The 18,439-nt window shown below is 29.7% G+C and overlaps 1 protein-coding gene across 4 annotated transcripts; it reads left to right on the forward strand.

Moving 5' to 3' along the window:
- The first annotated feature begins 6,420 nt into the window (after positions 1-6,420).
- On the forward strand, positions 6,421-17,290 carry LOC111191391 (uncharacterized). Of its 4 annotated transcripts, none has more exons than XM_049470219.1 (8): positions 6,421-6,639; positions 7,280-7,330; positions 8,108-8,314; positions 15,669-15,728; positions 15,875-15,919; positions 16,183-16,410; positions 16,572-16,628; positions 16,785-17,290. In XM_049470219.1, exons 1-8 carry the CDS (start codon positions 6,607-6,609, stop codon positions 16,836-16,838), a joined length of 735 nt encoding a protein of 244 aa, XP_049326176.1. In that variant the 5' UTR covers positions 6,421-6,606; the 3' UTR covers positions 16,839-17,290. The 4 variants fall into 4 exon arrangements, with proteins under 4 accessions (XP_049326176.1, XP_049326175.1, XP_049326174.1 ...); XM_049470218.1 differs by lacking the exon at positions 8,108-8,314 and adding an exon at positions 15,348-15,554 and having other exon boundaries at positions 6,422-6,639; positions 16,785-17,288; XM_049470217.1 differs by lacking the exons at positions 7,280-7,330; positions 8,108-8,314 and adding exons at positions 14,528-14,578; positions 15,348-15,554 and having other exon boundaries at positions 6,423-6,639; positions 16,785-17,286.
- The last annotated feature ends 1,149 nt before the right edge of the window (positions 17,291-18,439 follow it).

Raw genomic sequence — 18,439 nt, forward strand, 5'->3', positions numbered from 1 at the left:
ACACAATAGTTTTAGCTATTATAAACCACACAATTACAACACTAATAATAATAATAATAATAATAATAGTAATAATTATTATTATTATTATTATTATTATTAGTAGTAGTAGTAGTAGTAGTAGTAGTATTAGTATTGTTATTATTATTATTATTATTATTATTATTATTATTATTATTATTATTATTATTATTATTGATGTTATTATTGATATTAATAAACACAGGCTCGTAATTATACAATAGCACACAACAATAGCAACAACAATAAAATAATGTTGTTAAAACGAAATTATTATTATTTGTATTTTATTTTTTACATTATTATTATATTTAGTAATAATACAAAAAAAATCTAAACCAAAACATAGATGACCACCACAGTTACTAGCATAATTTGAATAATGCACATACAAAGAACCCTTTCCTGAACTTCAAAGAACCCGTAAGGCATCCAAAGGGTTCTTTGAGTGTTAATGGTTCTATGTAGAACCATTACTTTCACCGACGAACCTTTGAAGAACCCTTTTTTTTTAAGAGTGCATCTTATCCAAGGTAACCAACCCATCACCAGTATGTTGAGTTGTTGTCTTCACTCATAACTGTACCCATACCTGAAAGAGAACTTTGGATCAGGTTATGTAAGTATTTAAAGGTCACCTTCCGTCGTTTTTTCTTTCATTTTAAAATGTCTAGTTGTGGTCTCTAGTATGAATGAATGACATGTGAGCCGTTTTTGTAAAAAAAAAGTGCTCAGGTGTCTCTGTATAGCTCTTTTTTAATGGACTGTTTTAGGGGTGTGTCCAAAATGACCGGATTCCAGCTTTGCTCATGAATATTCATACATGCAAACAGCATGCAAATATCTCTCCTCTGATTGGCTAGGAGCACTGCGACGCCCCTCCACCGCTCTGCCGCTCACTGCCTCCCACCTCCTAACTGATGAGCGGTGATGTTGCGTCGCTTCAGCTCCGCCTCTGGGAGTTTCTCGAGCCAAGGTGGGCTGGTCTGTGAGTTTCTGCCTACGTAGGCAGAAAGATAATTCAAAATTCACCCGTTTTTCGGAGGGGGGGAGGGGGGTTTTCTTTGCTTAGCTCCTGCAGACAATGGGGGCTGCAAAACAGTTTAATGTGCAGGTGTACACATTCAACTCGGAGAGACCTACTGTATTCCACAAAAAACAAGAAAAATCGGATTTTCGCGGAAGGTGACCTTTAACATTAAACTTTTTTCTTTGCAGATGTTGGTGTAAATGGCTTTACGCTGGTGCCTAATTTTTCTGATTGTTAGGATGCTTTGCATGAGTCCTTAAAGAACAAATTTAAAAAGGAAAGACGTCCCTTGGTCAGTGATGAAGAAGTGGCCAGAATGAGAAGAAAGTTTGCCATTACAGGTGCTGGCAGAAAACGTACATCTGAGGTTGTCCAAATACCACTTAATGCAGTGAGAACCCCTCCCTGTAAGTACAACAGAACCCGCGCACTGTATCTGTGTAGATCTTACATTTCACTATTATTTATTGTCTATTGTGGCAGTTAATGTTGAATGTATTAATAATGATCCTACTGCAACAGAAGAAGTGTGTGTGGAGGAAAGAAACATTACTGAAATTGTGAAGGCTATGGCTGAAGAGGTAAAGAAAATTCGCCCAGATATGATGTTCCTGCAAGAGCAAATGACAAAGACAAGAGAGTACCGAAGGACATATATCCTCTCCCATCCTACAAGAGAGATTTTGATGGAATTCCCTTGCCTCAGACTTCCTGAAATCGTATGTTTTTTTTGTTTTTTTTTGCCTTGGTCAGTTTGCAATTAACACATTTTGTTACATGCTGACACCTTTGTTCTTGAACTTCCAACAGCTGCTTTTGGAAATGAAAGCTCTTCAACACATCGATGTAGACAAGCAAGTCACTTTAGTGCCTGTCAGTAAGGTGCAGTAAAAAAAGGTAAGAATTATCATAGTACAACCATAATTAAAAAAAAAAAAAACCATTGCACTATTTTGTACAATGATTGATTTTGATAAATATACATGGTAAATATCCAAATGAGGTACACATCATGTCAGAATACTATGACCACCCCTTGTTTGTAACTGATCATATACAAGCACTATGTAGTTTTATAATTACTGATAGTAGTCCATCAGTTTCTCTGTATAGGAAGTGTCTAATAGAGTGGGCAGTGAGTGGACAGTGTTGAGTTCATAATTATTTTTATTGATCAGAGGTCTGCAGTTGGAGACAGCCATCCTGTGCCTTCCGTCTCTGTTCAGTGAGGATGCCTCATTTCTCTTCACATTTGAGGAAGTAAGTTTCTTTAAAAACTCAAATGTGTTACATGTTGATGTATTTATCTCTTTTACAGCACTGGTAATTTTTGTGTAGTCAGGCACATTCCAGGTGGTCACACCACAGATTATCCTGAGTGGGTGTAAGGAGGGAGTGCCCTTGCAGCACAGTTTGGTGAAAGTCACCATGGACAAGGAAATCATAGTGGAAGACTGCACAGACATCTCCCTTGCCCTCTGTGTACTGTTCAGCACCTACTTTGTCTTCGGAGTGGAATACCCTAAGGGACTTAAAAAACTCTTACATTCTTTGAAGCATTTGTGTTTAAAATGAAAGAAGAGGAAATTACACTGAAATGAGTATTCAGTTCTCTCTGTAAGTAGATTTTGTAAATAAGAGCTGTGTAGGATGAAGGACTTCTCACAGCAGTTTAATTGCTGTTTAATTAAATGTATTTAATAGTTTATCATTTTGCTACATTTAGTGTAACATCCAGCATATTTCCGGTTTGTTGTGTTTCCATATGTGTTTATTTTAGAACTATAAATGCTGCACTTAACCCCACCCCACACAGATGCTATATGCATTGTATGGGCAAATGCCAAGGTTTAGTTTAGTTTAGCTTTGTATTTTTGGTGATTTTAGTCATGCACATAAGTACTTGAATTTAAAAAGGATGAGCATTTTTATTGTTACATTTACACAAGTATCCACTTTTCTCTTTCAATATCCTTACCTTTTTATTTCCTTTGCTTTTATACAGTCTTTAGTCTGCATTATTTATTGTCCTCCTATTTATTCTAAGCGTAGCACTGCTGCTGGAGTTTTTTTTTAACAGAAGAATATATAGCACCCTTTTCATAGGGTGCTATATATTCTTCTGTTAAAGAAAAAAAAACCTTTAAAAAAGGGTTCTATATAGCACCAAAAAGGGTTCCACTATTGTTACGAGCCAAAGAACCCTTTTTAGGTACTAAATAGAACCCTTTATATACCCTATATATATATATATAAATATTATTACTATAGTAAATTTACAAAGCCTAACGAAATTTGATGGAAGCATACTACATTTAGTAAAATGTGTGTGCAAAGTATAAGCGTATAATACACCAAACTAAAAGTATAGAAATACTGAATATATGTATATATTGTATTATTTATATATTAAGAATTTGTTGACTTCCTTTTTTTATTTATTTAATTAAATAAATCATTCTGTTTAACTTAAATTTTATATTTATAATCATATGGTATTTTTCATCATACGGGATCATACAGACAATATTGTTATTGTCCCCTTTAAATAAATATGTGTGTACTATACAATAGGCATTGATTAGAGTGACTGTAGTTAGATAAGTATATGTATAAGCATTAATTAGATTAATATTTTATAGGCATTCATTAGATTGATTGTAGATATATTATTATATTTATAGCTATTAATTAGATTGATTGTAGATATATTATTATATTTATAGCCATTAATTAGATTGATTGTAGATATATTATTATTATATTTATAGACATTAATTCGATTTATTTATATATATAATTTTTATATTTATAGATATTAATTAGATTGATTGTAGATATATTATTATATTTATAGCCTTTAATTAGATTGATTGTACATATATTATTATTATATTTATAGACATTAATAAGATTTATTTAGATATATTATTATTATATTTATAGCCATTAATTAGATTGATTGGTAGATAGATTTATATATTTATAGGCATTAATTAGATTCATAGCTTTATATATGAATAGGCTTTAATTAGATTCATATATTTATAGGCATTAATTAGATTTATTGGTAGATAGATTTAAATATGTATAGGCATTAATTAGATTAATATATTTAAATATTTACAGGCATTAATTAGATTCATAGATTTATATATTTATAGCCATTATTTAGATTCATGTATTTATATATTCATAGCCATCAATTAGATTGATTGGTAGATTGATAGATCCTCCCATCTTAGACATTTGAGATTATTTGTTTATATTTACAGCTTTAATAAAGTTTATATTTACTGTATTATTTTGTTGTTTGTCTGTTTTTTATGTTGTGGTTTTGTTGAATTCGCTGTAAAATCACTCTTTAATAAACAACCAAAACCAGAGCTTTTTCCACTTTACAACTTTTAAACATTCAGCTGTTTATTTTAATTTCTCAGGGTTTAATAAAAGCTCTTTATCTGATTAATAAATGCATTAATAAATGAATGAAGTAGGTGGTGTAGTGGATAACATCACAGTTCTCTCTGTGGAAGATCAGGGTTTGATTTTCTTGCTGGGAATTGAAACTCACAGCAGTATAAGTCTGTGGGTAAAACTCATAACTCTACATTCAGCAGCCTGTGCAGCCTGATTCAAATCTACAGACTCTAGATAAGATTATCAGATACAAAACTTCATTTATTACTTATTATTAATCTTATATCATATCGTCCAGCGCTGGTGGATGTTCTCTTGAGAGTAAAAAATGGAATAATCTGTGTTTTTCTGTTGTGTGATCTTAATTTAAAGGGGATGTAAAGGGTTAATTAGTAAAAATGACAAAAAATACTACAGTGTATAACACACCCCACAGTGTGATGGGGAAAATGTAAAATGTGAATTTGTGTGTACATGTTCAGGATGAGGACGGTCTGGTGGAATCTATAACTGTATTTACAGTCAGTATTTGATACGGGTGTCAGTAGACCTGTTTTAGGGGACTCTACCTCCCCTTAAATGTTATTTAGCCCTGTTAATTTTATTATATTATTATATTAATGTTAATTATATTAAAGAGCACAATACCAAGTATTTCAGCATGAAAGCACGTTTTAGTCCCTTTTTTTAGTGTCCTTTTCCTGTATAAAATAAATACAAAATAAATGAAATAAAAATAAATACTTTATTTATTTATTTAGTTAGTTAGTTAGTTAGTTAGTTAGTTAGTTAGTTAGTTAGTTAGTCTGCACTGTCCAATAAGCGTGCTGAGTAAAAAACGATTAGCCAATCACAGAAAAGAAGAAGTTGGTGGGGATAAAGGAGTGTTATGTTGTAACTTATCCAGCAGGGGGAGCTCGTTTACCACCACATTTACACTGAAAAATTCCCATAAACAAAGACTCCGTAGAGTGTCCTTATCCTGTATAAAAATAAATAAACAAAATGAATGAAATGAAATAAATAAATAAATATATTAATTGTTTCAGGTAACAATCTATCAAATCTATTTACTAAAATAAATAACTTAATAAAAGTGATTACATACAACTATTTATGCTTCTTTTTTTACAGTTTTTACATTCAATTAAACCTTTAATTAATTATTTCTCATTTCCCGGTACATTTACTCTGATAAAGTCCCTTAAACAGACATTTTATAGAGTGTTTGTGTCATGTATAAAAATAAATAAATAAAAACATAATAATAATAATAATAAATTACTTAAAATAGTTTCAGTTAAAAAAACGTATGTATTAAAATAAATAACATTAAAAGTTATAACATACAACTATTTTCGCCATTTTTGTCACAATCACATTAAATTAAATTAAATTAAATTAAACATTTAAGTAATTATTTTGAATTTGCAATTGTATAGAAGTCGATTTATTTATTTATTTATTTTAATATTAATATAATTTAATAATGTCTGTGTTATAACTATAAATATAATTATTTACTTTAATTTCACATAAATATGCTTTTATATGTATGGTTTGTATTAAACTTCACTGAACATTAAATATGCATGTCTTGTTTGTTTTCTGTTATTATAGCTTGTACTGTATCCTTTAAATGAATGTTTTTTTATTATTTATTTATTTATTTATTTATTTATTTACTTATTTATTTTTGAGTTGGTTTTGTTGTGGTGGTTATTGTTTATTGCTGTGGATATTATTATTATTATTATTATTATTATTATTATTATTATTATTATTATTATTATTATTATTATTATTATTATTACAGTTTTTTTTATATGATATCCCGGTTGCCTAGGCGACGCGCCGCCGCTTTAATTCGGTTGTTTTCATTCTGTTGTTTTTGTGCTTCAGAATAGCAGCGACTTTCAGCGCGGAGACTCTCTACAGCTACAGCTTCACCTACAGACCATATTACTGATTTATTCTCACTGTTTATTATCTGTACTCTTTATAATTACTCATTAATTACTGTATTATCTATATTTTAATTCTTATTAACTGTCTTTTTCGCTTTTTCCCTTTTGTTTTTGTTTTTGTACAGGTTACAGGAGCCGGTGAGGGACACCGCCACCCCGCGGTCGAACATGGCGTCTCCGAGCAGAGTCCGCCCCCTGGAGGTCAGTAGAAAATGATTTACCCTTTCAGAGTTTATTTATTTATTTATTATTACTGATCTGGATTAATTACTCACTATTAAACTAAAGCAGGTCTGGGTGGTGGTTTTTAGGTGGGGGTTAAAGGTCATTTCTGAAGCGGTTTCTCTGAGTAAACACTGTAAAACCATAATATGAGCAGTTGACTAAGCTAAGCTAAGCTAATCTAGACTAAACACATTATTATTAGTTATCATATTAACTTAACTATATTTAATTACTGTAGATAACAGGCTTTGAAGTTGTTTTATCTGTTTGGGAGCTGCACAGGTTGGTTTATGTGCTCAAAATATTATTAAATAAGCTGATAATATAGTGTCCACTGCTTTCCATGTTTCTGAAGAGAATTTAAAGCAATAAATTAAATGCACAGCCTCGTTTAATGATCATTAGAGCAGTAAAAAAGCTCTAAATTACTTTATAAAGATAATATAGTTAGATATGTAGGTCTTGTAAAGTTTTTCTTGTAAAGTTGGCTTTTCTGATATAAAAAAGTATAATGTAATATATAATATATTGGATACACATACTGTATTTGCATATTCATGCTGATATATTATAGATAATGGTTGTAATATATTGTAAATGTATATTTCTATTGCAGGTGCGTTCTGACCGTTCGGAGAACTCCACCATCCGTCCCCCGGCTTTTGGCGTGAGTTCCCATTAAACTGTTATTATTGCTTGTTAAATATTAAACCACATTACTGCTGCACAGTGGAAGAGCACGAAGAAATAGTGTAGTATAGTATCATATAGTGTAGTAAAGCATGTGTTTTTTGGTGCAGCCATAGACTGAGAGCTTAATCTCAGTTTAAGCTGTTAAAAGTTCATTCTCTGAACAAGTAAAATAAGTACACTAAGTGTAAGTACTTAAAAGAGTACAAAGCTTGTATCTGGGGCTGTACCTTATATTGAGTATCTTTCAGTGAAAGTCCTTATTTGTACTCATCTTTTTTTGTGCCACATATAAACATATAAACATATAAACATTATCATGTATATATATATAATCAACTGAATATGTGTCAAGAACTTGATCCAAAATTGTCTGGCTTTCAAATAAAAAAAATGCAGTTAAAATATATATATTTATGTTTATCAGTGCAGTGATACAGAAAACTGAATGTACCTTTTGGCTGGTTAAATGGTACAAATCTGTACTTATTGCTGTTAGGAAAAAGTTTGTACTTCAGAGGGAACAAATCTGACCCTGTAAAGACCAATATTATATCTTTGAGGGTACAATTTGAGAACAAAAAAGTACATATATCATACCTCTGTTTTTTAGAGTGAATAATAACGTGTTTCTGGTAGTAATTCTGATAATTCCTGTTCAGGACAGTCCTGAGTGTTTATAATAAATAATTTATCTTTTTATTTTGCCGCTGTTTGTTTAGATTTGTTTCTGTTGGACTCTTTTTTTGGACAGTGCCGAAAGGCTTGGGTGAAACGCATCATACGCACGGTGCACACCTCCCGCCCACAGCCTGCAGCAATCCCCAGCACCCCTCCCCCCACCGTCACGACCCCGTCCTTCCCTCGGTACAGCCGCCGTAAGGTCCTGGTGCCGATCCCTGTGGCAGAGCTGGACTTTGTTGGACCAGAGCCTGAGCTCATCCCAGGTGCAGCTGCACAGGTAAGAGTTTACAGTTAATCCAGTATCATCTCCATCTCTCTGCCTCCTTAAAACCACTGAAGATCTGCAGAGCTTTAGAAAACCTGCTAATTCCTTCCTCTCTGATTCTTCTAGGCTTTGGCCGACCCTGTCTGGGAGGTGGAGGACCTCGACGATGAGGTGGAGATGTCGAAGGTGAGCGCTCAGTGTTATTTAACCCAATTTAACTACATTTCATAGAAAATTCTCAAATTTTAGACCAAATTCACATTTTACAACACTCAAAAAGAAAACTAGAGATGGATCAGTATGAATTAAAGTATGTATTTGTTTTGTTTCAGGAGGAGTCAGACGTCTCTAGCGTCTACACTTCACCTTTTTCTTCTGTGAGTCTCTATTAAACTCTTACACACCTACATCAGACCAGTTTAGGCTTTTTTAAAACATAATGTGCATAATCTTTATGTGCAACGCAGGTTTTTAATGTATTTGTATTATATATTAATGTTTATATTGTTAATACTAATATAGTTTGTTATCTCTTTCTGTTTCTGTGTTCCTTGCTGTCCTTTTACTGCTGTAACTGAGTGAATTTCACTACTGTGGGACTAATAAAGGACTATCTTATCTAATCTTTTTATTGGACAGTGCTCAGAATCTTCAGTGGAGGACCTCACCACCACCGTCTTCCCACCAGAGCTAACCGGCCAGGGAGTCACTGCACCTTCACCCACCATCAGAACACAGAGCAGATTCCTGAAAAGACTCACCACCAACTTTTGGACCTCTGTGTTTTCTCGTTTCAGGTCCCGTGCTCGAGTCTCGGTGCTGGTTGGGGAGGCGGACCCAGGTCTGGAGGCGGAGCCGGCTGCACAGGTAAGAGTTTGTTCCAGTATCTTCAGTATGTGTCTCATTTAATAATAATGATGTTATCTGATGGTATAAAAGCGTTCTCTATTTTCTGCAGTGAAATGATTAATAAAGTGTCTGCAATTCTACATTAAACCCCTTTACTTCTTTATCTCTGTTTCTTGTAGGACGTGCAGGACCTGGAAGAGCGAAGGGACGCGGTGGAGACCCCTCCCAAAAGAAAGGTCAGAGTTCAATTTAATCTAAAGCAACACACAAAACACATACCACTATAAATCTATATATAAAGAGACATTTTAATGATTCTCTGATTTATTATAGTAATGATTTTTACTCCAAGTCTTAATTTATTCTGTTTTCTTCTGATCTTTTCCACACAGGGAGGAAGGAGGAAGCTGTTCCTGAGCTGCTTCAGGGGGTCAGAGAGGGATTAATTAGATTGATAGATTTAAATATTTATACCTATTAATTAGATTGATTGTAAATAGATTAATAGATTTGTAGGCATTAATTAGAGTAATTGTAGTTAGATTAGTATATGTATAGGCATTAATTAGTTGATTGGTAGATAGATTTAAATATTCATAGGCATTAATTAGATCCATAGTTTTATAGGCATTCATTAGATTGATTGTAGATATATTATTATATTTATAGTGGGCATTAATTAAATTGATTGAAGATATATTATTATATTTATAGTAGGCATTACTTAGATTGATTGAAAATATATTATTATATTTATAGTAGGCATTAATTTGATTGATTGTAGGTATATTATTATATTTATACTAGGCATTAATTAGATTCATATATTTATAGGCATTAATTTCATTGATTGTAGATATATTATTATATTTATAGTGGGCATTAATTAGATTGATTGTAGATATATTATTATATTTATAGTAGGTATTAATTAGATTGATTAAAGATATATAATTATATTTATAGTAGGCATTAATTAGATTGATTAAAGATATATTATTATATTTATAGTAGGTATTAATTAGATTGATTAAAGATATATAATTATATTTATAGTGGGCATTAATTAGATTGATTGTAGATATTATTATTATTATTATTATTATTATTATTATTATTATTATATTTATAAGCATTAATTAGATTGATTGTAGATATTATTATTATTATTATTATTATTATTATTTTATTTATAAGCATTAATTAGATTGATTAAAGATATATTATTATATTTATAGCCATTCATTAGATTGATTGTAGATATATTATTATATTTATAGTGGGCATTAATTAGATTGATTAAAGATATATAATTATATTTATAGTAGGCATTAATTAGATTGATTAAAGATATATTATTATATTTATAGTGGGCATTAATTAGATTGATTGTAGATATATAATTATATTTATAGTAGGCATTAATTAGATTGATTGTAGATATATTATTATTATTATTATTATTATTATTATTATTATATTTATAAGCATTAATTAGATTGATTGTAGATATATTATTATTATTATTATTATTATTATTATTATTATTATTATTTTTATTTTATTTATAAGCATTAATTAGATTGATTAAAGATATATTATTATATTTATAGCCATTCATTAGATTGATTGTAGATATATTATTATATTTATAGTGGGCATTAATTAGATTGATTAAAGATATATAATTATATTTATAGTAGGCATTGATTAGATTGATTAAAGATATATTATTATATTTATAGTGGGCATTAATTAGATTGATTGTAGATATTATTATTATTATTATTATTATTATTTTATTTATAGTGGGCATTAATTAGATTGATTGTAGATATATTATTATATTTATAGTGGGCATTAATTATATTGATTATAGATATTATTATTATATTTATAAGCATTAATTAGATTGATTGTAGATATATTATTATTATTATATTTATAGTAGGCATTCATTAGACTGATTTGAGATATATTATTATTATTATATTTATAAGCATTAATTAGATTGATTGTAGATGTATTATTATTATTATTATTATTATTATTATTATTATTATATTTATAGCCATTCATTAGATTGATTGTAGATATATTATTATTTATAGTAGGCATTCATTAGATTCATATATTAATAGGCATTAATTACATTGATTGTATATATATTATTATATTTATATGCATTAGTTAGATTGATTATAGTAAGATTAATATATTTATATAATATATATAATTATTTTAATTATTATATTTATATAATAAATATATTATAAGCATTAATTAGATTCATATATTTATATATTTATAGACATCAATTAGATTGATTGGCAGATTGATAGATTTTAGGCATTTGATATTATTTGTTTGTATTTAAAGCTTTAATAAAGTTTATATTTATTGTATTCTTTTGTTGTTTGTCTCTTTTTTTATGTTGTGGTTTTGTTGAATTTGCTGTAAAATCACTTTTTAATAAACAACCAAAACCAGAGCTTTTTCCACTTCACGACTTTTAAACATTCAGCTGTTTATTTTAATTTCTCAGGGTTTAATAAAAGTTCTTTATCTGATTAATAAATGCATTAATAAATGAATGAAGTAGGTGGTGTAGTGGATAACATCACAGTTCTCTCTGTGGAAGATCAGGGTTTGATTTTCTTGCTGGGAATTGAAACTTACAGCAGTGTAAGTCTGTGGGTAAAACTCATAACTCTACATTCAGCAGCCAGTGCAGCCTGATTCACATCTACAGACTCTAGATAAGATCATCAGATACAAAACTTCATTTATTACTTATTATTAATCTTATATCATATCGTCCAGCGCTGGTGGATGTTCTCTTGAGAGTAAAAAAAAAGGAATAATCTGTGTTTTCTGTTGTGTGATCTTGATTTAAAGGGGATGTAAAAGGTAACTTAGTAAAACAAGGACAAAAATTACCCCCAGTGTAAAACTGTCTCACCCCACAGTGTGATGAGGAAAATATAAAATGTGAATTTGTGTGTTTATGTTCAGGATGAGGACGGTCTGTTGGAATCTGTAACTGTATTTACAGTCAGTATTTGATACGGGTGTCAGTAGACCTGTTTTAGGGGACTCTACCTCCCCTTAAATGTTATTTAGCCCTGTTAATTTTATTATATTATTATATTAATGTTAATTATATTAAAGAGCACAATACTAAGTATTTCAGCATGAAAGCACATTTTAGTGTCCTTTTCCTGTATAAAATAAATAAATTAATTAATTAATTAAAAGAAATACTTTATTTCATTATTTAGTTAGTTAGTTAGTTTCTTTAGTTAGTTAGTTCGCACTGTCCAATAAGCGTGCTGAGGAAAAAACGATTAGCCAATCACAAAACAGAAGAAATCGGTGGCGATAAAGGAGTGTTATGTTGTAACTCATCCAGCAGGGGGCGCTCGTTTACCACCACATTTACACTGAAAAATTCCCATAAACAGGCTCCGTAGAGTGTCCGTATCCTGTATAAAATAAATAAATAAATAAAATGAATGAAATGAAATAAATGAATAAATAAATATATTAATTGTTTTAGTTAAAAATAAATCAAATCTATATATTAAAATAAATAACTTAATAAAAGTGATTACATACAACTATTTATGCTTCTTCTTTTTTTTTTTTACAGTTAAACACATTAAATCAAACCTTTATTTAATTATTTCTTATTTCCCGGTACATTTATTCTGATAAAGTCCCCTAAACATACATTTCATAGAGTGTTTGTGTCATGTATAAAAAAAAAAAAAATAATATAAAAAAAAATAAAAAAAATAATAATAATAATAATAATAATAAAAATAAATTACTTAAAATAGTTTCAGTTAAAAAAACGTATGTATTAAAATAAATAACGTTAAAAGTGATAACATACAACTATTTACGCCATTTTTGTCACAATCACATTCAATTAAATTAAACATTTAATTAATTATTTTGCATTTGCAATTGTATAGAAGTCGATTTATTTATTTATTATTTATTTATTTATTTATTTTAATATTTATATAATTTTATATTGTCCGTGTCATAACTATAACTACATTTATTTACTTTAATTTCACGTAAATATGCTTTTATATGTATGGTTTGTATTAAACTTCACTGAACATTAAATATGTGTATCTTGTTTGTTTTCTGTTATTATAGCGTGTACTGTATCCTTTAAATGAAGGATTTTTTTTATTATTATTTATTTATTTATTTATTTATTTTTGAGTTGGTATTGTTGTTGTGGTTATTGTTTATTGCTGTGGATATTATTATTATTGTTATTATTATTATTATTATTATTATTATTATTATTATTATTATTATTATTATTATTATTATGTGTTGATTTTTATATGATATCCCGGTTGCCTAGGCGACGCGCGGCCGCTTTAATTCGGTTGTTTTCATTCTGTTGTTTTCATTCTGTTGTTTTTGTGCTTCAGAACAGCAGCGACTTTCAGCGCGGAGACTCTCTACAGCTACAGCTTCACCTACAGACCATATTACTGATTTATTCTCACTGTTTATTATCTGTACTCTTTATAATTACTCATTAATTACTGTATTATCTATATTTTAATTCTTATTAACTGTCTTTTTCGCATTTTCCCTTTTGTTTTTGTTTTTGTACAGGTTACAGGAGCCGGTGAGGGACACCGCCACCCCGCGGTCGAACATGGCGTCTCCGAGCAGAGTCCGCCCCCTGGAGGTCAGTAGAAAATGATGTACCCTTTCAGAGTTTATTTATTTATTTATTATTACTGATCTGGATTAATTACTCACTATTAAACTAAAGCAGGTCTGGGTGGTGGTTTTTAGGTGGGGGTTAAAGGTCATTTCTGAAGCGGTTTCTCTGAGTAAACACTGTAAAACCATAATATGAGCAGTTGACTAAGCTAAGCTAAACTAAGCTAAGCTAATCTAGACTAAACACATTATTATTAGTTATCATATTAACTTAACTATATTTAATTACTGTAGATAACAGGCTTTGAAGTTGTTTTATCTGTTTGGGAGCTGCACAGGTTGGTTTATGTGCTCAAAATATTATTAAATAAGCTGATAATATAGTGTCCACTGCTTTCCATGTTTCTTAAGAGAATTTAAAGCAATAAATTAAATGCACAGCCTCGTTTAATGATCATTAGAGCAGTAAAAAAGCTCTAAATTACTTTATAAAGATAATATAGTTAGATATGCAGGTCTTGTAAAGTTTTTCTTGTAAAGTTGGCTTTTCTGATATAAAAAAGTATAATGTAATATATAATATATTGGATACACATGCTGTATTTGCATATTTATGCTGATATATTATAGATAATGGTTGTAATATATTGTATATGTATATTTCTATTGCAGGTGCGTTCTGACCGTTCGGAGAACTCCACCATCCGTCCCCCGGCTTTTGGCGTGAGTTCCCATTAAACTGTTATTATTGCTTGTTAAATATTAAACCACATTACTGCTGCACAGTGGAAGAGCACGACGAAATAGTGTAGTATAGTATCATATAGTGTAGTAAAGCATGTGTTTTTTGGTGCAGCCATAGACTGAGAGCTTAATCTCAGTTTAAGCTGTTAAAAGTTCATTCTCTGAACAAGTAAAATAAGTACACTAAGTGTAAGTACTTAAAAGAGTACAAAGCTTGTATCTGGGTCTGTACCTTATATTGAGTATCTTTCAGTGAAAGTCCTTATTTGTACTCATCTTTTTTTGTGCCACATATAAACATATAAACATTATCATGTGTATATATATAATCAACTGAATATGTGTCAAGAACTTGATCCAAAATTGTCTGGCTTTCAAATAAAAAAATTGCAATTAAAATATATATATTTATGTTTATCAGTGCAGTGATACAGAAAACTGAATGTACCTTTTGGCTGGTTAAATGGTACAAATCTGTACTTATTGCTGTTAGGAAAAAGTTTGTACTTCAGAGGGAACAAATCTGACCCTGTAAAGACCAATATTATATCTTTGAGGGTACAATTTGAGAACAAAAAAGTACATATATCATACCTCTGTTTTTTAGAGTGAATAATAACGTGTTTCTGGTAGTAATTCTGATAATTCCTGTTCAGGACAGTCCTGAGTGTTTATAATAAATAATTTATCTTTTTATTTTGCCGCTGTTTGTTTCGATTTGTTTCTGTTGGACTCTTTTTTTGGACAGTGCCGAAAGGCTTGGGTGAAACGCATCATACGCACGGTGCCCACCTCCCGCCCACAGCCTGCAGCAATCCCCAGCACCCCTCCCCCCACCGTCACGACCCCATCCTTCCCTCGGTACAGCCGCCGTAAGGTCCTGGTGCCGATCCCTGTGGCAGAGCTGGACTTTGTTGGACCAGAGCCTGAGCTCATCCCATGTGCAGCTGCACAGGTAAGAGTTTACAGTTAATCCAGTATCATCTCCATCTCTCTGCCTCCTTAAAACCACTGAAGATCTGCAGAGCTTTAGAAAACCTGCTCATTTCTTCCCCTCTGATTCTTCTAGGCTTTGGCCGACCCTGTCTGGGAGGTGGAGGACCTTGACGATGAGGTGGAGATGTCGAAGGTGATTGCTCAGTGTTATTTAACCCAATTTAACTACATTTCATAGAAAATTCTCAAATTTTAGACCAAATTCACATTTTACAACACTCAAAAAGAAAACTAGAGATGGATCAGTATGAATTAAAGTATGTATTTGTTTTGTTTCAGGAGGAGTCAGACGTCTCTAGCGTCTACACTTCACCTTTTTCTTCTGTGAGTCTCTATTAAACTCTTACACACCTACATCAGACCCAGTTTAGGCTTTTTTAAAACATAATGTGCATAATCTTTATGTGCAACGCAGGTTTTTAATGTATTTGTATTATATATTAATGTTTATATTGTTAATACTAATATAGTTTGTTATCTCTTTCTGTTTCTGTGTGCCTTGCTGTCCTTTTCCTGCTGTAACTGAGTGAATTTCACTACTGTGGGACTAATAAAGGACTATCTTATCTAATCTTTTTATTGGACAGTGCTCAGAATCTTCAGTGGAGGACCTCACCACCACCGTCTTCCCACCAGAGCTAACCGGCCAGGGAGTCACTGCACCTTCACCCACCATCAGAACACAGAGCAGATCCCTGAAAAGACTCACCACCAACTTTTGGACCTCTGTGTTTTCTCGTTTCAGGTCCCGTGCTCGAGTCTCGGTGCTGGTTGGGGAGGCGGACCCAGGTCTGGAGGCGGAGCCGGCTGCACAGGTAAGAGTTTGTTCCAGTATCTTCAATATGTGTCTCATTTAATAATAATGATGTTATCTGATGGTATAAAAGCGTTCTCTATTTTCTGCAGTGAAATGATTAATAAAGTGTCTGCAATTCTACATTAAACCCCTTTACTTCTTTATCTCTGCTTCTTGTAGGACGTGCAGGACCTGGAAGAGCGAAGGGACGCGGTGGAGACCCCTCCCAAAAGAAAGGTCAGAGTTCAATTTAATCTAAAACAACACACAAAACACATACCACTATAAATCTATATATAAAGAGACATTTTAATGATTCTCTGATTTATTATGGTAATGATTTTTACACCAAGTATTAATTTATTCTGTTTTCTTCTGATCTTTTCCACACAGGGAGGAAGGAGGAAGCTGTTCCTGAGCTGCTTCAGGGGGTCAGAGAGGGACTAATTAGATTGATAGATTTAAATATTTATACCTATTAATTAGATTGATTGTAAATAGATTAATAGATTTGTAGGCATTAATTAGAGTAATTGTAGTTAGATTAGTATATGTATAGGCATTAATTAGTTGATTGGTAGATAGATTTAAATATTCATAGGCATTAATTAGATCCATAGTTTTATAGGCATTCATTAGATTGATTGTAGATATATTATTATATTTATAGTAGGCATTAATTAGATTGATTAAAGATATATTATTATATTTATAGTAGGCATTAATTAGATTGATTATAGATATATCATTATATTTATAAGCATTAATTAGATTGATTATAGATATATCATTATATTTATAGGCATTAATTAGATTGATTATAGATATATCATTATATTTATAAGCATTAATTAGATTGATTGTAGATATATTATTATATTTATAGTAGGCATTAATTAGATTCATATATTTATAGGCATTAATTTAATTGATTGTAGATATATTATTATATTTATAGTAGGCATTAATTAGATTGATTAAAGATATATAATTATATTTATAGTGGGCATTAATTAGATTGATTGTAGATATATTATTATATTTATAGTGGGCATTAATTAGATTGATTGTAGATATTATATTATTATTATTATTATTATTATTATTTTATTTATAAGCATTAATTAGATTGATTAAAGATATATTATTATATTTATAGTAGGCATTCATTAGATTTATTGTAGATATATTATTATATTTATACTAGGCATTAATTAGATTCATATATTTATAGGCATTCATTACATTGATTGTATATATATTATTAGATTTATATACATTAATTAGATTGATTGTAGATATATTATTATATTTATAGTGGGCATTAATTATATTGATTAAAGATATATCATTATATTTATAGTGGGCATTAATTATATTGATTGTAGATATATTATTATATTTATTATTATATTTATAAGCATTAATTAGATTGATTGTAGATGTATTATTATTATTATTATTATTATTATTATTATTATTATTATTATTATTATATTTATAAGCATTAATTAGATTGATTGTAGATATATTATTATATTTATTATTATATTTATAAGCATTAATTAGATTGATTGTAGATGTATTATTATTATTATTATTATTATTATTATTATTATTATTATTATTATTATTATTATTATTATATTTATAAGCATTAATTAGATTGATTAAAGATATATTATTATATTTATATGCATTAGTTAGATTGATTGTAGATGTATTATTATTATTATTATATTTATAGCCATTCATTAGATTGATTGTAGATATATTATTATTTATAGTAGGCATTCATTAGATTCATATATTTATAGGCATTAATTACATTGATTGTATATATATTATTATATTTATATGCATTAGTTAGATTGATTATAGTAAGATTAATATATTTATATAATATATATAATTAGTTTAATTATTATATTCATATAATAAATATATTATAAGCATTAATTAGATTCATAGATTTATATATTTATAGACATCAATTAGATTGATTGGCAGATTGATAGATTTTAGACATTTGATATTATTGTTTGTAT

Source organism: Astyanax mexicanus, chromosome 22, assembly GCF_023375975.1.
Source record: "Astyanax mexicanus isolate ESR-SI-001 chromosome 22, AstMex3_surface, whole genome shotgun sequence".
Classification (NCBI taxonomy): domain Eukaryota; kingdom Metazoa; phylum Chordata; class Actinopteri; order Characiformes; family Acestrorhamphidae; genus Astyanax; species Astyanax mexicanus.

What these genes read in the sequence shown, in the direction of transcription:
- LOC111191391 (XM_049470219.1), top strand. Translation starts at nt 6,607, where the DNA reads ATGGCGTCTCCGAGCAGAGTCCGCCCCCTGGAG. An exon ending in ACACTTCACCTTTTTCTTCT is followed by an intron (nt 15,920 to 16,182) that starts GTGAGTCTCTAT and finishes TTTATTGGACAG; the next exon opens with TGCTCAGAATCTTCAGTGGA. An exon ending in AGGCGGAGCCGGCTGCACAG is followed by an intron (nt 16,411 to 16,571) that starts GTAAGAGTTTGT and finishes TGCTTCTTGTAG; the next exon opens with GACGTGCAGGACCTGGAAGA.